Source organism: Ptychodera flava, chromosome 5 (assembly GCF_041260155.1).
Source record: "Ptychodera flava strain L36383 chromosome 5, AS_Pfla_20210202, whole genome shotgun sequence".
In the NCBI taxonomy this organism is placed as follows: Eukaryota; Metazoa; Hemichordata; class Enteropneusta; family Ptychoderidae; genus Ptychodera; species Ptychodera flava.
The window spans coordinates 38741098-38769094 of record NC_091932.1 but is presented as its reverse complement, the minus strand read 5'-3'; the positions used below and the strand labels follow the sequence as shown (position 1 = coordinate 38769094).

The 27997-nt window shown below is 38.1% G+C and overlaps 2 protein-coding genes across 3 annotated transcripts in view; one reads left to right on the top strand and one right to left on the bottom strand.

The window, feature by feature from the left end:
• Positions 1 to 27997, top strand: part of LOC139133860 (serine/threonine-protein kinase Sgk3-like) — a 56885-nt gene that overhangs the window by 1160 nt on the left and 27728 nt on the right. The gene's annotated exons all lie outside the window — the stretch shown is intronic.
• LOC139133861 (intraflagellar transport protein 52 homolog) lies at positions 21 to 27979 on the bottom strand. The gene is made up of 13 exons (XM_070700629.1): positions 27843 to 27979; positions 27031 to 27155; positions 26072 to 26159; positions 21113 to 21242; positions 19985 to 20060; positions 19528 to 19596; positions 18918 to 19044; positions 18260 to 18415; positions 5037 to 5191; positions 2761 to 2848; positions 2525 to 2633; positions 1372 to 1517; positions 21 to 1128 (listed from the first exon to the last, which is right to left on the bottom strand). The coding sequence occupies exons 1-13, from the start codon at positions 27858 to 27860 to the stop codon at positions 1090 to 1092; spliced, it is 1326 nt and encodes a 441-aa protein (XP_070556730.1). The 5' UTR covers positions 27861 to 27979; the 3' UTR covers positions 21 to 1089.

Below are 27997 nucleotides of genomic sequence, written 5' to 3'. Positions count from 1 at the left end.
TAACAACAACATTGAAAAGGTTGGTGTTCTCAAGCGAAGTTTATTTACAAATACAATGGAAAACAGGCACATCACTAATTGTACATGATATGAGACTTAAAACTATCTGCAACATGAAAGATAAGATGGCAAAGTGTCTCTGTTTCATTTCAAATGTCTCCAATGATGATTGCAGAATTGCAGCCATGCTATGGCTCACATACACTGATACGTCAACCTGTCTCTTTTCAAAAACTGAGACTGTGAAATATTTATAAAATTTTACATAGAAATGTCTGTTGGTTAATAAAAGGTAGTTTGTTTTATTGACAAGAGTGGTGTAAAAAGGACAAAAACAAAACTGTTTAAAACTCTGGTAAGTTGTGAATGTTGGTGATGTGACAGTCTGATGGTCACTGTTGCACAGTCATGCACAGCTTGGTAGATTAAAGTTTTGGTCATTGAAAGGGCAACAAAATTTTAGTGGAAGGGATGAAGCATAAATAATTCTCTGTCCGACAGATTATAATTTTGTGACTCAATCTAAGGAAGGTACATAAGGGGGCAGGTACATAAAACTGTATTTAATCATCATAAATGTATTGCATCAACTGTGAAAAACAAACTGTGAGACATGTTTGAGTAAAACTGCCACTTTTGATAGCCCCATTTGACTTCTGGGAGAAATCTCTAATGTAAAATACAGGACAAAAATCTAGATAAGCTTACACAGCAATTTACAATGGTACTGCTCTATGCAATACACCATACCTTGGTGTAAATTTTGCCACTCATCAATATTTACACACCAGACTGTATCTCCTGATCTGGTTAAACATCATAAATAATATCTGCATTTCCCTAGCTCTTCACTGAATCCTACAGAACAGGTTTCAACAATGGAGAGATTTACTAAGATGCAATGTGGGAATTTTACACACAGCCCAGTTAAGAAGTACAGCTCAGGGAATGTTTCACAAAATTGTGGAAATTTTCTAAGTAATGTAGGACAAGGTACAAAATGGTCTTTTATAAAGTCTGTAATTCATATGTACACAGCTTCATATTTACACTATGCCGGTGTAACAGCTTCATAGATTCCTTCATCTGTCAATATTCTGGGCCTTCATTCACATCTAAGTCTTGATCCTACAAGATATGCAAGAAAGGCAGACTTCAGTGGTAAAACTTATAATTTTTTTTAGATATCAAATGTAGATGTTACAGTGGTCATCATACTGATTGTTATGATTCCATGTTGACACTAATTCATTTTGAATATGGACTGAGAGAAAATCATAAATACTGGATAAAATTTCTTTGTATCTGTCTGTGTGGATAGCCATTGACAGCGTTTTGCCCATAGTGAAAATTTCTGTGATGTCAACTGACCTGGTTGAGTTTCTTGAACTCTACGACCTGTGCAAAGATGTATTCAAGGATGTGTTTAGCATCCCGACTGTCTGCAGGTAGTTTGGTGGTCACGCCAAGGATTTCACCGCATTCACGGACATAGTATTCCAAGTCATCGTCGGTACCTGCAAACCAAAAACAACAAAATTGAAATTGTACTGGAGCTTTTTGCGACTTTTTCAATGTGACAACTATGTGTAGATGAGATAAAACCAAGAAAAAACTTGTTTCTCAGCAAAAACCTACCAAGCAAACACTTCATGGTTTTTGTGCATATCAGGCTGATTCATGTCCAACGATTGTTGCTGAGGTGAATTACACAGTTCTACGGTAGATTGTCTACAACAATGGTGCGCTCTGAACTAATTCAGGCACCACTGACTGTTACATGTACTGGTACAAGTTTAATGAAAAGAACCTCTTAGAAAATCCTAAAACGACTCAAAACAGTTCAAAATATTGTAAGTTAGAGGGGACACTGCAAACCTACAACTAGCAATGAAAATGTCACAATGTTTGGTGACAGGAAAATCTAGTGGTTTCCATGATAAACTTCTCTGAGTTGGACCTTGAAAGATGCACTCCAACCCTAATCCTGCCACACAGTATCACTACCTAATCAGCCGAGTCAGTAGAAAGTGGAAGAGAGCCAAATACATGTGTATTTTGAATTACTTGGTATGGTATGTTGTTTTTGTATAGGTGTTAGTCACCTGTGCGACTCATCCTGACTTTATGTCAAAGCTGAATAAATAAATAAATAAATAAATAAATAAATAAATAAATAAATTAACAGATTAAGTCAGTAAATATCAAATTTACAGTATCTAGGTATTCAGGGGCCTTGCAATATTCAAGTTTTTGTTACAATGCAACATATGGAATCTTTCATGCTTCATTATTTTTCACAAACATGACCTGATGGTGGCATATGAACCTGGTAGGATAAATGTTAAAGTCTTGATAAAGGTAGCTAAATGGTTGGTTTATAGTCTGCAGTAACACTAACAGTAATATAGACATCAAAATCAACCAGATATTGAACAAAATATGTACAGCTAATGCACATTCTGGGCTTTACTGAGGAAACCTATAAGTACTGTTCAACAGAGAAAATGCAGATAATACTTACATTTGTTGGTGATCTGGGCAAGTCGAACCTTCTCCGATGAGAACTGTTCATCAAAGTCAAAGAGATCAAGAGCTGGAGGGGGAAGTTCCCTGAACGATGGAGGAAATACCTGTCATAAATAAATATAGAGTAACTATGTCATCTTGGTGGGAATTTGACAGTCAGAATAGAGGAAATGAAGCACTGAGAGTAGAACAATGGAATGAAAACATGACACTGAATGACGGAGTACTTACAGCAGGTTGGAGAGGTGGTAATGGCGTTTCAAACTGTGGCTGGATCAGGGTTAATGGTTCATGTTTCACACCAAGTAATTCATATGCCCTGAAATAAGATAATAAAATATGCTAATATCACACAGTGTGGAATTGAAAGATTTTTACCAAAGACACAATTATACTGACAAATATTAAAAGTCCTCTAGATGAATTACTAAAGAAATCTATAAGATTGTTTTCAGTCAAAGTTCATCCACTCTAGGTAATTTCTTTTTCAAAACTGAGAACTAAGCATTGAGAGAGAAATCTTCAAACGATGAAAATGCCAACAAATATAGAGGATAGTGACTTCTTTTGCCACAGTATGACTGTAGCATGTCTTCAATGCAGAAGAGTGAAGGCATTCCAGGGTTCGCGCTAACATTCGCCACAGTCGCAAATTGCGAATAAATGTCCGATGTGGCGAAAAAAAATTGCTACGCCTTCGCCATGCGTGGCGAAAGCTCGTGACCGGGTGCCGTGTTGGGATCATTGTCCTTAGACGTCTTCGAAAGTCACGTCAGTCCTGCGATCCCAGACCGACTCCCAAACGACCAAGAATTTCGACATACGGGTGTTCATCATTATGATCGATCCAAAATATGTACTGGATTATTAATGTAGCCAACTATTCTAACACCTAATCGTTTTTCTAAATAAGTGTACGTTATTTTCCGCAATCCAAATTTTCCAGCATGAACGCTGCAAGCATCGTGCGAAACATTTGACCACGTACGTCGCGTCAGGGTGCAAGCATTCACGCCGGCCAGCATAGCAGCACAACGTTTCCAAACAGCGTGCACCATCGTTAATCACGCCGGTTCTGTCACTTTTAACGTATCAAAATAACCCTTAGATCGGTCAGATTATCAAAATATTCAGTCATTTAAATATCTAGCCTTTGGAAAAAAATAATTCGTTGCTCTGTCGTACGTCAACGATGATCGGCAGAGTTCCTGAGCATGCAACTGACAGACAGAAGTGATGGCGTTGTAGTTTGACCAGAGCTAAAATGAGCATGCGCGAAAAAGTTTCAAGATCCCCAGTTTGTATACTCCAGTCCATGTACTGTTTGGGTAGTTTCGAGACACCCAAACAATGCAAATACGTTACGAATGCAGGGTACGATGCGGCTTGCGGGCTGCGACAAAATAGTTTATTGATTGTTCTCAGCTGGGAAAGAAACTAAGTTTAAAATACCGTCTAATTTACAAAAAAAAGAAATAAGCAAACCACCGAGAAGAGAACAAAGACAGACGAACCACGGTCTAGACCATGGTTGAACAAATTACATCAAGGTTTTTGTCTGTGCATGGAAGTATAAAATGTGAGACTGCAGATGAGTCGGTTGATCCTAGATTTGTCATATTGACGAACTGCTCTTTTGATTTTTCACTGAGTTTGCGAATTTAATTAATTTTCAAAACCTAAGCAATTTTTTAATACCAATAGTTTTCTTTGATACTTTATGGATAATGCTTTGCATAGTCAGGCAATCACTGTAATTTTATCCAGATCACCAAATATTGGTATATACAGCAGTTTTTAAATGATATAAAAAATAAAAGAGAGGAACAGTCATGGCCAATGATTAGACTTTGATGATTTTTTCATGACATGTTGTGCAAGTTTTGTTCCAAGAACTCTCTTTGTTGTTTGTGTCATAATAAAAGTTAAAAATACACAGAAGTTTGTTTGTCCCTGTCTATAAAGAGAGGGGTCAATTTATTCACCAGCACTCATGAAATATACATCTGAACGGAGTTAAGACCAATTTTTGTTTAATAAATATTTTTTAATTGAAGGACAGACAACTTTCACAAAGGAACTGGAGTTTTACTGTGCTCCTGGTCCTTATTGTATGCTGCTATAAAATTAGCAGAAAATTTGCTCAGCAGTTTATCTGTCGAGGAATCCTTAAAGTATGTACAACAGCCCTGGCCCAACATGTGGATAATAAAGTATAAACGTTATTGAAAATAGAGTTTGTGCAATTTGTATGTGAAATTGATTTGTTGAATGTGGCTAATAAAAATTGCTTATGGCTAAAAAAAATTTGATCATTTTAGCCACACTAACAGACTGTGGCTACAATGAAAAAATTCCTAGCGCCAACACTGCATTCAAATTGAAATCACATCAACCACCATTTGAAATTGATAATCCGTTGTCTGTCCCATAAGTTTCTATGCAAGTGAAGCGACCAGTAAAACTGCAGCCCAGAGACTGCCATGGGAATATTGACAATGACTCACTTGATGACCTTTGGAACAACACTGGTGTCCATTTTATAGAGGGAGCTGTTGAATAAGCTGGTGAAATCTCTGGGACTGTCATCACTCTCCTGGAGACACACACGTAATCGTTCAGCTAATTTTGCTGTGTCAGGCAACATGTTGTAATCAGTGATCTGAAAATCAAAATAGATTAACTCAATGAAAAATCAAGAAGATAATGATACTTCTCGAAACATAATTGAGCTCATTTAGCTCTGACTTTTTGGTGTAGTTTCCAGAATTTTAAGTTGTTGAATCTTGTTTTTCATTCTGCTACAAAAATCATTCATTCATGAAATGCACAGCCTGTATGTGTGTAATGTCTGAAATGACTGTTGATGACTGAAATTTAGTCCCAACTAGAATTCATTTGCCGACAATAACAATGCATACTATACACAATGTTCTATGTTTATACAGCTAATTACTTCGTATTATCACACTGTACCAAGAAGAATGAGAAAGGGTATTCGTTTTATAGAACAGAAACAATGACAATATTGTCAAACATTACAGCTATTGTCCAGTTAACAAAGAACAGGCCAAAGTTACTTCCTGAAATTTTATTGTCAGAATTATTTTCATTATGGAAAGTAGCCACTGAGTCCATTAGACAAGCCACAATGAACCGCTAATGGGTTACACAGCCAGACATATGCCAGTCAGTAAAAGTCATACTGAGCAAAAACCTATACATATTTTTACCTGCTTGACATGGTATGTTATAGCAGCATTAGTAAGAACAAATGTTTACAGTATCTCTGTTTTCATATGTTCAAGGTTTTGTTAAAATGCAACATATGGGACACAGGGCTCGACATAAGCGCTAGCCCACTAGCCCGAGGCTAGTAAATTTTCAAGAGGACTAGTAAAAATGTCTTCGGAGGTAGTCCTGCGGACTAGTGCAATTTTCAAGTTCCGTAGCTGTCCAGGAAAGTTTATCGCTTACGCCGGGCCACTCATACGATAAGAATGAACCAAGCCTCGATCATTTTATATAAAAATAAACTAACTTTTACCCAAACAAATTGGACAGTGAAACAGTGAAGCAAACTTTATTGATCACCAACTTAAAATGAAACAGTTTACCTGCTACGGAGAATCAAATTGTACTGTACATGCCAGTAACATGGCCCCGGGAAACATGGCTCAATGCAACGCTGAGCATCAAACGGAATTGTCTGCACGTCGTGTATTTTGGTTTGCTTGAAGCTCATCACTTCACCTAAAAACATGAGTGTAACAAGATGAAATTATCCATGCTCTGGCCGATGGTGGCGTTCTAACCGGTCAGTGATTACGAACCTGGATGACCTTTTTGGTGACCTTTACTATATGTATATTACTGAACTAATTATGCAGAAACTAAAGAGGCAAATATAGGCCCTAATAAAAGAGGATGTTCTGGACTTATTTCATTATTGGAACATCAGTGGATCACAACTATGTTTGGAATCAAGTCAAGTATACTGAACAGTCAAATGGTTTCAAGTGGTTGGAGAGAACTTTGAAGTTTCCTTGGTATTCAAATGAATTAATTATTGGCGGATGTATTTGATTAATTAGCTGTGATTGGGTGGTGCGAGTATAAAAGGAGAGTCTACTATTCTATGAGGAGAAGAAGCTCCTCGGACCTGAAGAAGATAGCAGCATGTTTAGTGTGCGTCCTGTGTAACCAGCTGGTCTATTGTCTTGTCGTGAGTGGAACTTTCCAAGGCATGGGTTCAAGTGGACACGTATCAACAGGTGTCTTCAGGCAGCTACTGTGACCAAACCAGGGTGTGAGTGAAGCCCTACAACGGCAGCGTGCGTCTACCTCCAAGTGGAATTATGTTCGTGTGTGGTTATTGACCCGACAGAACAGTATTTTATGAAGTAAGTGCTGCAACACTGGTATCAATAATATGGTGTAAAACTGTATGTAGAGCCTACTGAGTTTACTGTGAGTTGCAACTTGACTGCCATGAATTTGCCGACCCTTGTATTCTAATGTCCTGCACTTTGAATGGTGAATACAGACAGTGTTATTGCTGTATATGAGTGGCAGTGGCGAGCAGTAAATGGTAATTGCAGACTTCAGTATTGCTGTGTATTCATGGTGATGGTGTACGGACTTGAGTATGGCTATGGTGTATTAAGTGGTAATGGTAAAAGTGTGAATACTATTGGTATTATCCGATGTCAGTATTGCTGTTTGAGCGGTAGTGTGGACGTGGTAATGGTAGACGTCAGTGTTGATAACTATCAATGGTAACTGTAGAAGTGAATATGGTCTACCGTTTATTGCTGAATCATCATAGTATCCTGTATGAAGAGGCGGCCTTTGGACTGTTCCTGTGCTGTATTAATGTCGTCGTGAACATTTTCCTATAGTTATGATATTTTCTTTATGCCTGTAATATTTTTTTTGTGTTCAATTCACGTGATACAGTATTTTTTTTGAGAATATATGCAGTTTCTGGGATTTAGTTACTCATTGTATGCTGAATAAGTAACCGGAATATTGAGAAACTCCTTCTTAATGTAGAATTCTGTATATTTCTTGGTATTGCATCAAATTTGAATTTCTACTGTTGCCAATTTTGTGCATATTGAAATCAAACCACGTGTAATTGAAAAGTTCATTATATTGATTTGACTTTCAATTGAGAATATATGCAGTTTCTGGGATTTAGTTACTCATTGTATGCTGAATAAGTAACCGGAATATTGAGAAACTCCTTCTTAATGTAGAATTCTGTATATTTCTTGGTATTGCATCAAATTTGAATTTCTACTGTTGCCAATTTTGTGCATATTGAAATCAAACCACGTGTAATTGAAAAGTTCATTATATTGATTTGACTTTCAATTGAGAATATATGCAGTTTCTGGGATTTAGTTACTCATTGTATGCTGAATAAGTAACCGGAATATTGAGAAACTCCTTCTTAATATAGAATTCTGTATATTTCTTGGTATTGCATCAAATTTGAATTTACACTGTTGCAAAATATTTGTGCATAGTTAAATCATACCACGTGTAATTGAAAAGTGCATTTGAATTAATTTATATGGTTGGATATATTTATTTGCCACAATTCCAGCTATGTCATGAAATTTTGTGAATGAACTTAATTATTAAATGTTTTCGAGGGATTATTTGTATTTTTTTTTGTAAGGTTTATTGTGAATTATATGTAGATGCGCATCAAAATCTGAAATTCGTTTGTTGTATATATTGTTCATGTACATTGTCTACTTCACACTATACTTTATAGATGCCAACGCCAAACCCCAGACCCAAAATAAATTATTCTATGCAACTAATTCTATTTCGTAAGTCGGGTAATAGAAAATCGGTTACATATTTGGCGCCCAACGTGGGGCCTGGGGTATTTGGAGAACAAAAGAGAATTTGTGTTGGTTAGGAGCAAGCATATTTCATTTTGTATATTGTATTTTTGTACCAGTAAATTGTGTTGCCATAGAGTTTATTGACTATTGAGATTTGCATGTAACTCAAAGTAGTATGTATGAAAAGACTTTCTAACTATTTTTTCTTTAGAATTTATCTTATTTAAGTGAATAGGTACTTGATCAAATAGTAGTGTGAAAAATGGCTGAAGGTGGAATACCAGAACATGGGTTGATCGATGAGGTTGAACATTTGGTAGTTGACCTAGAAACCTCTGGTACACTGACTGGCCTTAGTGGTTCCAAAGTTTTAGCTGAATCAAGTGGTATTGAAAAGGGTGTTGGACGGGGACGTGGCCAGTTAAGAAGGCGGCTCACTTCATTAGATACGACACCAAAGTGGTTAACTGAAGCAGAGGAACAGCTTAAGAAAAGAAATACAATAGCTTCTGCAGAAGTTGGGTTAAGGGAGATGGAACAGTCCATTAAACAACAGGAGTTAGAAGTGGTTAGAATGAGAGAGTTGGTGCAGAAACAAGAAAGACTTAGAGCAGAGGCTGCAGCTATGAAACGTGAACTTCAACGACTTTCGTTTGAAACAAGTACTGACGAGTATCAAAGTAGTGAGCAACGTGGACAACGTCCTGATGTAAACCAGACTAACAACATGGGTGGTAGTAATTTGCAGGAAACACCAATGTCATGGTACCAACCTCCAAAGTTAGCAACTTTTTCGGGCGATCCTGATCGAAAAGGTGACACAGACTTTGAAACCTGGAAATATGAAGTTGACTGTTTGCGACAGGATCCTACATATAGACAGACAGTGGTTAAACAAGCTGTAAGGAAGTCTCTGAAGGGTTCAGCAGCTAAAATGATAATGAATCTGCCTAAAGATGCCACATTTGAACAGATCCTAGAGAAATTAGAAATTAGCTTTGGTGAGGTTGAAACTGGAGCGATGTTACTTGAAAAATTCTACAGCAACAACCAACAGCGAGAGGGTGAAACTGTTGCACAATATGGTAATCGACTTGAAGCTGAGATTCATACAGTCAGAAGGCGAGGTGGTATTCATCAAAACGTAATAGATGAAACTCTAAAGACTGTGTTTTGGCGTGGTCTGCGGGATGATAGAGTACATGATGTTCTTCGATCCGAGATGAGGGTTGGCGTCAGTTTCGACAAACTACTACACTTTGCGAGAAATATTGAGCAAGAAACAAAAGAGAGAATTGGTAATCCAAAGATGAAACGACAGTTATCTGGGAGGACACAGCAAGTTACAAAGTCAGCAGAAACAGATCAGCAGGAAAGAGGAGAAAACCAACTGACCCAAACTATGAAAATGATGACATTGACAGTTGAAGGAATACAAGGACTTGCAGAAACAGTAAAAGCGCAAACAGCATCTTTGCAATCTTTGGAAATGGAAGTGAAGAGAACTAATGAGCGGGTGCAAAGGCTAGAACATGAGCAGTTTCGAGGAGAGAAGTCAAGATCAAGACCACAGGGAAAAACCTCTCATCTGTTACAAGTGTGGAAAAGAAGGACACATTGCAAGAAATTGCAAAAGACAAGGAAAAACAAAGGTTCAGCAATGATTATATGAGAAAGGAACACCAGGATGGTGATGAGAATGAGAAACCTTCATCAGCCCATATCAACATGAGTGCAATTTACGACAGTAGAGTTGGCGGAAATCACTCCAGTTACAACCAAAGAAAGTTGGATTGATTGGCAGTGCATTGGAAGCAAAGATATTCATTGATGGTATTGAAAGTTCATGTCTCATAGATACAGGATCACAAGTCACCACTATCAGCAAGGACTTCTATGACCAACACTTATCTCAAATTCCGATGCAAGATGCAGAGGACACCTTGATGATAAAAGGAGCAAATGATCTACCGATACCGTTTATTGGGATTGTGGAAACAGTAATGTCCTTTTCTGCTGAGGTTTTTGGTGATGACAGTGAATATATCATTCCAGCACTAGTTGTTCCCAGTAATGAGTACAATACTCAGGTACCAATCCTTGTTGGGACAAACATGTTGGAACTTTTTCCCAGAGGAATGGTCAAAGACAGAAACCAGAAAAGGGGAAGATGTATGAGAATATCTGCAATTGGTGAAGGTGTTTTCAAGAAGTTGAATGATCGAGATAGATTTGTTGGTCCTAAAGGTAACCTTGGACATGTCAAAGCTTTACTACGTCATCCACTTCAAATAGAACCGGGACATGCAACAACCATCTGGGCACGTGCAAAGAGAGGTCCAGTTGGAGATCAATATGTGGTATCTGTCGAAAGCAATAATCTGACACAAAGTCAAGTGGCAACTAGTCCTATGGTGACAATTCTCAAGTGTCAACGTGAGAAATCCAAAGTACCTGTCTGCCTACAAAAATGTATCAACAAAACCAGTGATCATCTGTCCAGGTGAAATTATTGCCAAAGTCCAATCTGTAACCTGGTTAGGGCAACCAGATGAACATCCTTGCGAAGCTGCACTAAAAGACAAACTTAGGAATGAGAATAAAATGGAAGAAAAAGTCAAAGATAGAAGACAGATTCCTGTTGCTGAAAATGTAGAGTTTGACATGTCAGAATCTCCAATTGATGATGAACAGCTGAGACAAGTGCACGAATTGCTACTTCAAAAGAAAGCTGCTTTCTCATTGCATGAACATGATCTTGGCAGATGTACAGAAGAGAAACACAGAATCCGGCTTACAAACAACGAACCAATCAAGGAGCGCTTTAGGCGAATTCCTCCTGCCATGTATGAAGAAGTACGTCAAGTATTAAAAGGTATGCAGGAAGTGGTGTTATTCGTGAATCCCACAGTCCATGGGCAGCGCCAATAGTGGTGGTAACCAAGAAGGATGGAAGTACCAGATTATGTATTGATTACAGGAAGATTAATCTGCGTACAATTCGGGACTCTTATGCTCTCCCACGAATAGATGAGAGTCTGGATGCCCTGAGTAACGCTAAGTGGTTTTCATCATTAGATTTGAAATCCGGGTACTGGCAGATAGAAATGGCAGAAGAAGATATCGAGAAAACAGCATTTGTGACACCAATGGGTTTCTGGGAGTGTACAACCATGCCAATGGGCTTAACTGGAAGTCCTGCTACATTCCAACGATGTATGGAGAAGTGTTTGGGAGATATGGTTTACAATGTATGCTTGGTGTACCTGGATGATATCATCATATTCTCCAAAACCTTTGAGGAGCACAAAGAAAGGTTAGCAATGGTGTTGGATCGACTGGAAGAGAAAGGTCTCAAACTTAAGGCTAAAAAGTGTCAACTCTTCAGACAACGTGTAAAATACTTGGGACATGTAGTCTCTGAACATGGGATAGAAACTGATCCAGATAAAATCAAGACCTTAAAAGACTGGAAAGTACCGACTAATGCTGTGGAAGTAAAGAAGTTCCTTGGATTTGCAGGTTATTATCGGAGATTTGTTAAAGGATACGCCAACATTGTCAAGCCACTGAATGAACTCACACAAGGAATGCTGCCAAAGTCTAGAAGACGAGGAAAAGTACACTCTGGTAAACTGGTCCCAAAGTTCAAATGGACAGAGATACATCAGAGGGCATTTGACACAGTCATTGAACACCTGACCAAACCTCCTATCTTGGCATATGCAGACTATAGTAAGCCATTTGAAGTACACATTGATGCAAGTTTTGCAGGATTAGGTGCTATCCTTTACCAAGGAGAGAAGAAGGAGAAGAGAGTAATTATGTATGCAAGCCGTAGTCTGTCAAGGAGTGAGAAGAATTATCCAGCTCATAAGTTAGAGTTTTTGGCTCTGAAATGGGCTGTGACTGAGAAATTCCATGACTACCTTTATGGTAACAAGTTTGTTGTGGTAACCGACAACAATCCATTAACATATGTCAATACTTCTGCCAAACTCGATGCTACAGGCCACCGATGGTTGGCAGCTCTGGCAACATATCATTTCAGTTTGGTCTATAGACCAGGAACACAAAACAAAGATGCAGATGGATTATCAAGGCTCCATGAGAAGACACCAGGAAAAGTTGTTGACAACCAAATGATGGATAGAATAGAGCAGGGTGATGAAATCTCAACTACTTTGCCAACAGAGGTGGTAACAGCTATGATTCAAGTGCAACAAATCAGTCAGTCTGCTTGGATAGAAGGAATTGGATATGCCATTCCAGCAACACTAAAGGATCCTCCATCTATTCCAGGGGTACGGACATTACCAGCAGTGACAATGCAGGAATGGAAGGAATGGCAGAAAATGGATCCAGAGATTGGACGGTTGTATCAGTACATAGAACAAAAGAAGTTACCCACAAGAGCTGAGAAAGTTAAGAACCAGCTGCAGTAATCAGTGGTTTGAGAGAGTGGAAGAAACTGTGCTTTCGTGAAGGTGTTTTGTACAGAAGAAGGAGGGGATATGATGGGAAATGGCAGTATCAATTGGTCTTACCAAGCAAATTCCGAGGAACAGCACTTGAGGGAGTCCATGATGATGTTGGTCATTTGGGACAGGAACGTACCCTTGAACTACTTCGAAACAGATTCTACTGGCCATTTATGTCAAAGGATGTGGAACAGAAAATAAAGACATGTGAACGGTGTACAAAACGGAAACTTCAAACCAATCAGAAAGTAACAGCTCCACTTGTCAACATACAGACTACACAACCAATGGAACTAGTGTGTATGGATTATCTGACAATTGAAGATGGTAAAGGTGGTGTTGGTAACATCTTGGTGATCACAGACCATTTCACACGATATGCTGTTGCAATTCCTACAGCCAATCAGAAGGCCAAGACTACAGCTGAACATCTGTACAGACACTTTCTCATGCATTATGGGTTTCCCAAGAAACTACATTCTGATCAGGGGCGAGATTTTGAATCCAAAGTCATCAAGCAGTTATGTGAGTTTACTGGAATTGAGAAGAGTAGAACAACTCCATATCATCCCCAAGGCAACGGCCAGTGTGAACGGTTCAATCGCACATTAATTGATATGTTGGGTACACTGTCCAAAGAACAGAAGGCTAACTGGAGAAAGTATGTCGCACCTTTGGTTCATGCTTATAATTGCACTCGCAATGATAGTACAGGCTTTGCCCCTTATTTCTTGATGTATGGACGACATCCAAGATTGCCAATTGATGTTTACATGGGACTACAATCAGAAGACTCGTTTCCTGTTCATTATGACCAATATGTAGAAGATATGAAAACCAGACTAGAAGAAGCTTACAGGTTGGCAACAGAAGCAGCCAGAGGAAGAGCAGATAGAAATAAGAAGGTGTATGACAAGAATGTCAGAGATGCAGTTCTTGAACCTGGAGATATTGTTCTGGTAAAGAATGTGAACATTCGAGGGAAGCACAAAATTGCTGACCGATGGGAGTCACAACGATATAGAGTAATCAGAAGAGTTCATCCTGATGTACCGGTATATGTGGTCAAGTCAGAAGGACCCAGTGGAAAAGAGAGAACTCTCCATCGGAATCTTTTGTTGCCCTGTAGTTCACTACCAATACCTTATCTAGAACGACCTTTAAAACAGCATCAGGAGGAAAAGAAACAGGTGTTACCTAGCCAGAGGAAGACAACAGCACAACCAAGACAAGATGACGAAACAGATGAGGAAGATGAATTATGTGGTGTTCCATTGATAACTACTTTCAGGCCAAAAAGAGAGTTTCTGAGAAAGGGTGGACAGGAAGTTCAAATATGGATGATAGAATATTGATCAAAGAGACAGAAGATACTTCACCGTCAACAGTGGCAGGCAGAGAAGTCGATACTAAAGAGCAATCACATAAAAGCAGAACTCAAGATACAGTGCAAGAAGTAATTGAGAATGGTCAGCAGACTGCCACTTCTCAGAAAGATTTGACCAGTAATATGTCAGCAGAGGCACCAGAGTTTATACCAAGAATAGTCGGATCTGAATTGGAAATTTCAACAGATAACACAAAATTGGATAATTTACATACAGGAAGGGAAATAGAAGAGGAATCCAGTAATACAGTGGAGAAAATGCAGGAAAGCAGGCAACCTGACTTGGGAAGTGAAGTTCAAGAAAGTGATATACAATTACCAAGGAGATCATCAAGGATAAGAAGACCTCCAGACAGACTAACTTATGCACATATATGTGGTGAGAAGGACCAGAGTCAAAATGGTGAAGATTTGAGAACTAAATTTGCAGAATTGGAAGCCTTGATTATTGGACAGACTCAACGAGTACTTGAATGGCGAAGAAGACTTGCCGAGGATAGAGAAGAATTGTATAGGTCGGGACGACCTTCCTCCAACCAGGGGACAGTGTAACAAGATGAAATTATCCATGCTCTGGCCGATGGTGGCGTTCTAACCGGTCAGTGACTTACGAACCCTGGATGACCTTTTTGGTGACCTTTACCATATGTATATTACTGAACTAATTATGCAGAAACTAAAGAGGCAAATATAGGCCCTAATAAAAGAGGATGTTCTGGACTTATTTCATTATTGGAACATCAGTGGATCACAACTATGTTTGGAATCAAGTCAAGTATACTGAACAGTCAAATGGTTTCAAGTGGTTGGAGAGAACTTTGAAGTTTCCTTGGTATTCAAATGAATTAATTATTGGCGGATGTATTTGATTAATTAGCTGTGATTGGGTGGTGCGGGTATAAAAGGAGAGTCGACTATTCTATGAGGAGAAGAAGCTCCTCGGACCTGAAGAAGATAGCAGCATGTTTAGTGTGCGTCCTGTGTAACCAGCTGGTCTATTGTCTTGTCGTGAGTGGAACTTTCCAAGGCATGGGTTCAAGTGGACACGTATCAACAGGTGTCTTCAGGCAGCTACTGTGACCAAACCAGGGTGTGAGTGAAGCCCTACAACGGCAGCGTGCGTCTACCTCCAAGTGGAATTATGTTCGTGTGTGGTTATTGACCCGACAGAACAGTATTTTATGAAGTAAGTGCTGCAACACTGGTATCAATAATATGGTGTAAAACTGTATGTAGAGCCTACTGAGTTTACTGTGAGTTGCAACTTGACTGCCATGAATTTGCCGACCCTTGTATTCTAATGTCCTGCACTTTGAATGGTGAATACAGACAGTGTTATTGCTGTATATGAGTGGCAGTGGCGAGCAGTAATGGTAATTGCAGACTTCAGTATTGCTGTGTATTCATGGTGATGGTGTACGGACTTGAGTATGGCTATGGTGTATTAAGTGGTAATGGTAAAAGTGTGAATATATTGGTATTATCCGATGTCAGTATTGCTGTTTGAGCGGTAGTGTGGACGTGGTAATGGTAGACGTCAGTGTTGATAACTATCAATGGTAACTGTAGAAGTGAATATGGTCTACCGTTTATTGCTGAATCATCATAGTATCCTGTATGAAGAGGCGGCCTTTGGACTGTTCCTGTGCTGTATTAATGTCGTCGTGAACATTTTCCTATAGTTATGAATATTTTCTTTATGCCTGTAATATTTTTTTTGTGTTCAATTCACGTGATACAGTATTTTTTTTGAGAATATATGCAGTTTCTGGATTTAGTTACTCATTGTATGCTGAATAAGTAACCGGAATATTGAGAAACTCCTTCTTAATATAGAATTCTGTATATTTCTTGGTATTGCATCAAATTTGAATTTCTACTGTTGCCAATTTTGTGCATATTGAAATCAAACCACGTGTAATTGAAAAGTTCATTATATTGATTTGACTTTCAATTGAGAATATATGCAGTTTCTGGGATTTGTTACTCATTGTATGCTGAATAAGTAACCGGAATATTGAGAAACTCCTTCTTAATGTAGAATTCTGTATATTTCTTGGTATTGCATCAAATTTGAATTTCTACTGTTGCCAATTTTGTGCATATTGAAATCAAACCACGTGTAATTGAAAAGTTCATTATATTGATTTGACTTTCAATTGAGAATATATGCAGTTTCTGGGATTTAGTTACTCATTGTATGCTGAATAAGTAACCGGAATATTGAGAAACTCCTTCTTAATGTAGATTCTGTATATTTCTTGGTATTGCATCAAATTTGAATTTACACTGTTGCAAATATTTGTGCATAGTTAAATCATACCACGTGTAATTGAAAAGTGCATTTGAATTAATTTATATGGTTGGATATATTTATTTGCCACAATTCCAGCTATGTCATGAAATTTTGTGAATGAACTTAATTATTAATGTTTTCGAGGGATTATTTGTATTTTTTTTGTAAGGTTTATTGTGAATTATATGTAGATGCGCATCAATCTGAAATTCGTTGTTGTATATATTGTTCATGTACATTGTCTACTTCACACTATACTTTATAGATGCCAACGCCAAACCCCAGACCCAAAATAAATTATTCTATGCAACTAATTCTATTTCGTAAAGTCGGGTAATAGAAAATCGGTTACATGAGCAACCCCACAATTTCGTTCAAACTCTGTATCCTTGCCTTTCAAAGAAGATTTTTCTCAAGATTTCTTCAGGGGCATTCCCAAACAACACCTCCGATAGTTCGTAGCCAGCTTGACCCTGCTTTAGAATGCCTCCACATGCTGACCTCCATATATAGTCAAGACCCCCTAGCTTAATTGAAGCTGATCTTAAAAAGAGCCATCTAGCTTGCCAAAACAGTGCTATGGCAAGTTGCTACTGCTTGTACAGGTGAGGGAATTCCTCACAGATAATAACTTGGTGCTAGCAACTTATTGTTTTGCCATTTTAGTGGAAAAGTGTAAATTATTGGGGCAATAATAGTGAAGTGACCCTTAAAACAGTAGTGAATAAACAACGTATGAAATGGGTGTATCAAACTGTTGTATCCAATCACTTCTGGGAGTCATTGGTTATTTTTGTGCTAATCACATTTTGTAACCAGTAACTGGCAAAAACTCATAAAAGACACAAGCACATGAAATGGTAAAATGCATCATTTTTACTATTAAAAACAAAATTTTTCACAAACCATTATTACAAATGAGAGGTCCTCCCCACAAGCTGGTCAATTTTAAAATGTGATATATGTCAAAAATATGAAGGCACTCCACAGGAACATTTGTGAATGGCTGTATGAATTTCAGTTCTGGAGAAACAAATCTGTCCCCAGCATGAACAAACATGTTCTTTGCAAATTAATGGCGTACTACCGGAGCTATGAAGGATTTTCCAACAAATTCATCCCTACCTCTGATTTTATTCTTGATGGCAATAGGCTATTTTCATGACCTCTCCTCCTACACAGGACATTTCATTCAGGTTATTTTTGTGGTTTATATATGATTCAAAGTTAAACATTTTGCAGTAAGCAAATGTGCTAGTCTTGCATGAAAGTTAGTTATTGGGTTTAAAAAACCTTTGCGACAAAAAATATGAGAATGGTCATATATACACCTCTTTACAACATGAGAGCAACATTTGGCTTTGCTTGAGCAGGACTAGTAGATTTCATTTAGGACTACTAAAAATGAACTGCTACTAGTCCTTCGGGCTAGTGGATGATTTGACCTTACGTCGAGCCCTGGGACATGTTATGCCTCCCTGGTTTCAACAAACTTGACCTGATGGTGGCATTGAACTTGACAAGATAAAAGTTTCTAACCCACAAAGGACATCATGAGTGAAAATAAATGGACATAAACCTTTAGATATAAACTAAAGATTTTTCCTGGAGGAAAGTGGCTCCAAATTTTACTGTGATTAATGCAAAACACTGAGTCCACTAATTTTCAGTATTGTCCAAAAGAAAACAATTAAATACAAACCTCTGGATCTTCAGCATCTATTGCATTGAGTACAATGTCATCCGTTGTCAACCACTGGAATATGACATCTTGGATTTTGGCATTTTCCTCCTTTTCAAGGTATTGATCACTGAACATATGCACTGAGCCCAACACTGCTAGCTTGCCCTTTGAGTACTGGAAGACAATCACCAGATGAATGTTAAAACAATTTAATTTATGATAAAAATTATGATACATTCCACACCATGATACAGTTATTTCTCTATCACATTGACATATTATATTACATTGACAATAGGCAGTTCCCGATTACAAGCATATCAAAATTAGTTTTTTCAAAAGATACAACCATAAGAATGTTCAAAGGTTTGATTCCGGTATCTAGCTTTTTCACTTGGTGGAAATGTATACAATGGCTGTGCACATTAACGGCTTGCAATGAATTATGGGATTTGCATCAAATTTTTCTATCAACAACGTATTCTTGAATGAACTACATGATAAACATTGAATTGACTATCAACACAAAAAGTAACATTCCAGAAAGGAGAACCACATAAATGTTGATGATGTCACAGCACCCCTATTTCCCAGTCTTATGGTCCAATACATCATTGAAAGCAAGAGGAAAGAGGCGAGGTTTACAGTTTGGTAAAATATGCTTTGAATAACTTACTTTTGATGAATAAAGTGCCAGGACAGGCCTGTTCAGTGGAAAACACACGGTGCCTGTTGACAGCACTGCTGATGCTGGCTTGGCTACATTCAATGTTGCACCAAATGGATAAAGGAATGTTAGAGCCCTGCAATGGAAGAAAACCACATTATTTTAAATCTTTACAAATACCCTGTCTTCAATATCATAGTTCAAAAATATTTTCTGAATCTGCAATACTATATTACATTACAAGCATTTTTCAATAACATGTTTTGAGATTTTTTGTCCCATTGAAGCTGATAGAGACTGAACTAGGTAGCTCTGGTTGATAGTTTCAATGGAAAGCTTTGACTTCACCACTTCATTGATTTTGAAGCACACAGTGACACTAATTTAACAGAAGTAATTTTCGCAAGGAAATAATGCTATAACACTCTGCACTTGTATTGCATTAAAGCTGAAATGAGATGTACGTTGAAAAAACTTCCAAAGCTTCCAAAGCCCATATTCGACTTTGTCACCAAGATTCCAGTAACAACTTCACATGTACAGACTCCACCTAGAAAGTTAGCTATTTCAAAACACTCTATTAAGTGTACCCCAAAATATTTGTTGCCATGACACTTACTGCATATCATTACTGGCTTCCTCTTCATTGGTTCCTGGGATTTGTTTACCAGCTGCCTGACTGATTGCTCTGTTAATCAATCAAACAATGAATTACTCCGTAAAATTGTTACTCTATGCTAACATTTTTTTCTACATCTTAGCACTTTTTAAAAGCACAAGTGCATAATTTAGTCACCCAAGTACTTAGAAAAATTCCTAACTTGTCAATATTTCCTGAGATTCAGTTTGTGTATAAAACTTCTCTGACATCCAGATACATGCATTGCCATGTCATTTGTGTTTAATCAGTTTATTTTTCCACTAGCAATTGTGATTTTTTCAGTGACATATTCTTGATATTCTTCTATAACTACTGATATGTTCTTGTAACGATACATATACTTTTTCTTGCCATTTTGTCACTTAGTCAAGTTAGGACCTCTGCATACAGCTTCATTCCACAAACATTAACTTACCTGTTAAGTACCCCATTTGAAATAAGCGCTTCTTTTGGATGGAAATATTTGTAATAACTTGTCCTTGCCACTGCATCTGTTGAACAAATATTGAAAATCACGCTTGTTTAATTCATTTGTTGAAATGAAATTAAAGTTGAAACACAAAATTTCCACTACTTTTAGTGTCCTATACAGGACAATTGACAAACATATACACTGATTTGAATTCTACTATCTTAACCCTTTGAGTGTTGTAATTTTTCCCGCCAAAATTTTATTGCAACATCTTACCAACTTTTATGATTTTTTTCTGTAATTTATGATAATATTGGACCAAATGGATATTTCTTTTTATTAGCTACAGCTTTTGATCAAAATTTTGGCAAAATTTGCAAAAAAATTGACTTGGTTATATTATAAAGGTGACAAAAACCAATTTTGGCGCTCACAGGGTTTAATCATACAAAATGCATTAAGCAAATCTTGCATTTAATCAGGAAATTCTACTAATGGCAATGAATTGATGAGTATATTAGGCCTATATTTAATCAACTCTCTCATCAGCTTTAGTTATATGGTCTTCTTTAGCCCTATGTATGTAGTGGAAACCTTTGCAAAGAGAACAATGGGATTGAACAATATTATGTCTGTGAATGGGTTAAGCCAAACATGAATGACGGGATACTCATTTAATATATATTAACCCTTTTCCTGCCAAGTCCATATTTCACCACCAGGTCAAGATGATTGAAATTAATGAAACACAACATATTCCATATGGTGTATTTTAACATAATACTGTAAATTTGTAAGCTGTTGGAAACATAAATACTGTAAACTTGATTTTTTTGTACTAAAGATGCTATAACAGACCAAGCCAAGTTTTGGCTCAATACCACTTTTTACTGACTTGGCTGATGGGGAAGTGATACTGTCTAGCAGGAAAAGGGTTAAATATACCATGTGCACTGCAATTAATGAGCTTAGCCTGGTGACAGTGCTACAAAGCCTGAAGACAGACATAGGACATTTTTTCAAAGAAATTCCCACACACTGTGCATGTCAAAGCTAATACTTTTTTTCAAATAATCAGAACAAGTAACCCCTGTCTTTTCCAATCAGCATTCCATTGTATGCAGAACTTACCAGTGTTGACCATGATACCATAGTCTTCTAAGAGAAAGTTGATGTTTGTGTCAAATTTTGATTCTCCGCCCTCGCCCATCAACACTAAGACACTGCCCCCATTCTCTATGTACTTCTTGATGCAATCAAACTACACAAAACAAAGAAATGCATACAAAAGTTAAAAACTGACATCAATGACACTGTAGCTCCCATCCTGGACTATTTAGTGTTTGTTCTCTGGTCAGATATTTGAACATGTGTGAAAGGGATAAAGTGCATGAAGTGAAAATACTTAAATGTAATGTACTGGAGACAGTGAAATATGTTTAATGTATTTATTCAGAATATAAAATGGAAAAAATACAGAATTAGATATATCGAATACTGTGATACAACCATTAACTCAACAAGTCATTTACAATGACATAGTCCCCACTTGTAATAGGAGTATTAGTCTTGATGGGTCAGGAAACTGTGTCATTAACCCTTTTCCTGCCAAGTCGGTGAAAATCCGCTTGAAATTCGGTGTAGCTAGAAGCTGAGCAGCCACAGCCGTTATCCTCCTAAGGCGGTGGAAATCGGGCTCCTTTTTGGTACCCCTTTCCTGCCTAGTCGACGGAACTACGTGTAGCAAACCTTTGCTCACGCTAGGGGTTGTTTGAGGACAGGTTTTGGGCGAGGAACGGCGTTTGCTCTCGAAATGGGTTCACAGGGAGTCCAAGGACAGGGAAAGGTGCAGAAACCTGTCCGCCAGTCCCCCACACCCGAGGGGGGCTGTTTTTTTTTACCGCTTTTTAGCGGACTTGGCAGGATAGCATGGTGACGTTTTCTGGCGGAGTTGGACGTACTTGGCTGCCTGGCACTATACAGATTGCTGCCGAACTTGACCAACTCGGCAATGCTAATCTAGAAGGCTACCTCTTGCAAACGACTTGGCAGATATGCCGATGGTGCGAGACGAAAGTCACTTATTCAGTTGTGCGTGACTGAAAATGAGAACGTATTTTTGACGGGACGGCTCGACTTGTTCCTCCCATGGAACGGATATGAACGACTCGGAAATACCATTACAAACTGGTGTCCGACATACTAAGCTGGGCTTCAGCTCTGCAAGTTCAAGCCAGGCAACGTCCTTCACTGCCTTGGCCGTGCCATTCAATGGACATAGCTTTGGATTTTTTATTTATTCCACCGTCCGAAGTACTGGCTCTGGTTTGCAGGCAAACGTATCCTCTTGCCGATGCATTGGTAACTACGTACGCTGTTTGCGTACAGAGAATTCAAAAGGCACATGAGGTCAATATGCTACATGTACGGGATACCGCTGCATTTAGCAGGGACTGCTTTTGTTATGCAAACCAGCTAGCAGTACAATATGGCTGCAGCATGTGGACACGTCGATGGCTAGAACAATGGAAGCATATTGCGTTGCACCCGTGCATCGCAAAAGTGAACTGAAGACTTGGGGTAGTGACTGGTTATCACTGGTTAGCTGCAGCCCAAGCCATGTCGGTACAAACCCGTACCTGACTGAGGACCACTCGATTAAGTCAGTAATGAACGGTAACACTCGTAAGCCAACTCCCAACTGAGCTGGCAAACTACGTAAAGCTGTGCTTCAATGGCTCAGCCATGTCGTTAATACAACGGCAAAAACGTAGTTTTTGTGCTACACTGCCAAGTCGTTGGAGGTACGTATTCAATTGACCCTACCCTGGGGAAACAGGACAGGTTTGACGGTGCTGCTGCACCCCTAGCACGACCCTCAGGGTCTCTGACTAACAGACGAGTGAGGTGATGTTTGTGCCTAGCGGACGTGCGTAATACTGAAGGAGTTTATTTCCAAAAAAATAAACATGAAACGGCAATAAAATGACGCACTCCCAGGGGCAAACAAAGCCGGTGACCTCAATTTTTTTCTGCAGCAACCCTTGAGCTCCTTCCCCTGTCTACGGGCATGTAGAAATTATCGAAGTCTAACACGTATAAGTACGGCTAAAACTACCTGAAAATGGGCGATTTCTGCCAAATGCCTGGCAGGATAACATGCAGGAGAGCCAATCTTTTGCAGGCACATATTATGGGGCGGTTTTCTACTGACTTGGGGAATAACGGACAAGGGCGCTCGGCAGGAAAAGAGTTAAGAAGTATCACTGGAGTGTATATGTTGAGATCTATGGGCACATAGGTCTATGTCGTTGTTCCCAATTTGAAACACATGAGCATGTCTAAGTTATGGTTCTAAATCGGGAAAAAAGATCAGACCTCTAGCAGTATTGGCCAGCCAAGAACTCAGAATGAGATATGTGCATAATTATTGAGGTACAGTATGTGGTGTCATAAGGTGTCCAATCATACCAAATATGAAGGGTGTTGCACTTGTGGTTACTGAGTTATGGACGAATATGTATATTTGAGGTCAAAGGTCACCGAGGTCACGTGACATTTTGTCAAAATAATTGTATTGCTAAGTTATCCCTATATACCAAAAATCAGACCCTCTAGCTCTATTGGCTCGCTCAAAATTAGATATGTGCATAATAAATGAAGTACAATATGTGGCGTCATAAGGTCCCATCATACCATACATGAAGGCTGTAGCACTTGTGGTTACTGAGTTATGGACAAATATGTATATTTGAGGTCAAAGGTCACCGAGGTCACGTGACATTTTGTCAAAAAAGTTGTATTGCTAAGTTATCCCTATATACCAAAAATCAGACCTCTAGCTCTATTGGCTCGCTCAAAATTAGATATGCGCATAATTAATGAGGTACAATATGTGGCGTCATAAGGTGTCCCATCATACCATACATGAAGGCTGTAGCACTTGTGGTTACTGAGTTATGGACAAATATGTATATTTGAGGTCAAAGGTCACCGAGGTCACGTGACATTTTGTCAAAAAAATTGTTTTGCTAAGTTATCCCTATATACCAAAAATCAGACCTCTAGCTCTATTGGCTCGCTTAAAATTAGATATGTGCATAATTAATGAGGTACAATATGTGGCGTCATAAGGTGTCCCATCATACCATATATGAAGGGTGGTAGCACTTGTGGTTACTGAGTTATGGACAAATATGTATATTTGAGATCAAATGTCATCAAGGTCACATGACATTTTGTCAAAATATCCGAGATATCCGCGTAAACAGATGGACTCATGGATGGAAGAACAGACGGACATGACCCAATCTATAAGCCCACTGGACTTCATCCGTGGGGACTAAAAATTGTGTCACTGCATCCTTTTTGCAATATGAATACCATGAGAACTAAATTTTTATTTTTCATGGCCTTATACATGGGAGTCTATGGAGATCTGCCTTATACATGGAGTCTGTGGACGTGTAAACTAAAACTATGCAAATTTCACCACGATTTGCCCAAATTTGGGAAAGGGCACTCCTATGCACTTCCATACCAAGTTTCAAATCAATCGGACTTGTGGTTTCAGAGAAGAAGATTTTTTGACCAAAAATGGGAGAAAATTACAAAAAATTCATGAAAAATAGCAAGTCCAAGATACTGACCAAAGATGTGCACAATCATTTCATGTCAGCCCAAAGTACTTACATGCTAATTTTCATGTAATCTGCTCAGTGGTTATTGAGTTTTTTCAATTTTGAATGTTTTTACATTTGTTCACTTAATTTGCATATTTTTTGGCAATGACAACTTCATTTGAACTAAATCTCATCTACAGCCCATCACATGTACACACCAAATATCAAGATGAAATGTACAGCGGTTTTGGAGTTTTTGATGTTGACAGACAGACATAGAGACATAGAGACATAGAGACATACATACAGACAGACATTTCCCTAGCCTATAAGAATAGCTTCCATTGCCATATATACATATGGCTATGGGAGTTAAAAACTGACATGGTCAAAATCGGAATGGGTAATCACATCCGATTCTGTCAACATTCTGCATTCTGTTACAAACATCTACATTGCTAGTGGAAAAATTGAATTAATAGTTTTAAAAAGTGGGTCCTTTCACAATTCTATCAAAGTGGAAAGACCAGCACATCTTACTTCCCATAATGTTTTGGCACTCCAATGTCAGATCTTGCCCTGTATTACTCTTAATTATTTGAAGATTACACTAACTTGTCTTGAAATTATACACTTCAGCATGCAATCGTACATTCTTGTTGCAGATAGGTTATTCATTAAGCTAAATACCATTTGTCACAAACATGAAGAGAGGAAAGTTTGAATATCATCTCAATTAGCTACAGTAACTGCATGGAAGCATCTACACGGTATTAAATACAGAGTGGTGGACTTTACCACATGAAAAGAGCTGGTCTTTAAAATTTGTTATGATTGTGGTGAACAGCTACTTCTACTGACAAATAATTCCTACATCATGCAAATTTATTTAGTATTGAAATTGGAAATGCTTAATGACTTTGGATTGGCAATGTTTATTACAGGCAAGCTGAGAATTCTTTGTCCCCCATAACATAAATTGGGTGCCAATGTTCCGTTCTTATTAGTAATTACAGGCATCGCAAGTGCTACCCAGTCTTGCAAATTGTGGGTTTGTAGTCTAGCAGTCTACACTTACAAAGATATCATTAGCACTTCCAATAGTGATGATGACACTGGGTACCAGCAATTAACAACAAAGAGTGCCAGTGATTCTAAAACAGAATATACATGTTGAGATTGACAGAGGCAAGAGTAAAGAATTTTAGGCCAATGCTAAGCTGTAGTAGGACTCAAAATTATCTTAGGGGATATGTTTGTATTTATTAAAGGCAACCTAAGACCAGCACTAATTTCCACTATAATGAGGATATAGCCCACTATTCTCACTAATTGCTAACAGTGAACCATCATTGAGCAATACTGGAGCTAAATCTGTACCGATTATCAGATGGCACCTGGCATATACAGTACTCTCGAGTGATGTGTTGCCCACCTTTTGTTTGACAATGAACACCACACCACTTACCTCTGGTGCTGTAAATTTTTCTCTGGGCCCGGCAATAACAAACACTCTCACTGATGCTAGTCTGGCATCTGTAATTTCTTCTTTACTCCTACAAAGTACAAAAGCACCAATGAAGGAAGAAAAATGTTTGAATAAAATTACATTTACTACAATTTTCATAAACATAGGTGTTGTGTTGGTATTATTTAAGATTTCATTCAAAATAGGTCAAAATCATGGCTGTAGAAAATTTGGTTACAGGCGGCAAAAATAAAAGTACAGGTGGGTACAAGTAGTGTTTATGCATATAAGTTTGTGCAAAATGTCCCGATATTTTACTAAAACTTAATTTTTACAGCTCACAAATTTTAACTGACAGCTTTTTTCTTTTTTTTCTGGTTGCCGGCTTTTTTCTACATCCCTGAAAATGTTCACAAAAGTAATACGCATGGCAAAATTTCACATAAAGTTTCTAATGAGGTACTGATTACCAGTGATTCTTTTACTACAGACGGAAATACATACAATTTCAATTTTCACATACCATGCATATAAACATGGATCTCGCATTCGTAAGGTGAATAGCGTTGATCGCGATTTCAGGTTTGTTACTAAATATAGCTGCACAAGCGCGACTTTCGGACAACGCTGCCTAAAATTCGGACAAACTTTGTTGTTGCATGCACGGCTGTTGTTGCAGCTTGTAGTCTGAGCCATAATACCACGAACTAGCGTGACTTTTAGTAACCATTGTAACGCTAGCAGGTTTCATTTTCGTCGTTCATGCGGAAAATGCAGACAAATATTTATTTATGCATATTAATGAGAGAGAACAGTGACATCATTTGCAATCATTGCTATCTGTAAGAAGATGAAATTTCTCATTTAAATGTTAATTACTTTCCCTTCTTAAACTAGTGGAAGTGAGAGGAAACATTTCTGAATACAAATGTCCAAAAAGGCCAATGCTCCATACTTACGAGACAATTTTCCAGTTTGAGCGGAGTTTTCTGTGAAGGTTTTTGAAACCATTCTGTATTGTGAATAGCTCTCTCTTTGATGTATCAAAATGAACTGTATTTCTTTGTCCCTTTTCATCCACATCCTATAAAGAAACAAGTTCAAGAGACACACAAATGTAAAAAGATTTTCTTTTTCTCTTTGGAAGTATCTACATGTACTATCTTTGCTTGTAAAATCACTGAATCGTCAGAAAATATATTAAATGTTATGATGGCGCTAGAAACGGATGTTATGTATAACATTTCATAAAATTACACATTAATACATTCTCACGATAAAAACACTGTATTCTACTTTTTGATCTTATATATTATAAATGATAATTTTTCTAAACTACGTCATTTTGCGCATCGTGTTTCGGTTCAACCATAGCTTGGTCGGTTGTCATAGAGATGTGAGCGTTTGATGCAACGGTAGCGCGCAGTGACAAACAGACAAGAGAACTATGCATAAAATATTATCTTAAATGCATAACACTTGCTATCTTGAATGTGTGCAATTAACATGCGTCAAAATGACATAAAAAACATCAACAACGAACGATTACATAGCACCAGTAATCCAGAATTCAGGTGCTGAGGTGTTGACATCGATCACAACGCAGTGTGCTTAACAGATAACTGACTCTGCTGAATGCCGAATATTTGATGTTCGCTCTCCTAATGAAACCATTTCATAGTAGGAATCGTATATATTCTGCGAAATGTTGCTGGATGAGCAAGATGCTTTGAAGGAATCAAAATATGTGTAAAAAGATAAATACTCCTACCTCTGTGGTCGGCGCCATGTTTTCACTCTATCAAAAAATTTGCTGCTGTGTATCATGGGAGATTTTGCATGTACATTATCCGGATGCTGATTGGACAAAAAAGCACACTTCGTCATGACTTGTCCAAAATAGACCAATGGGAACATACGTGATAG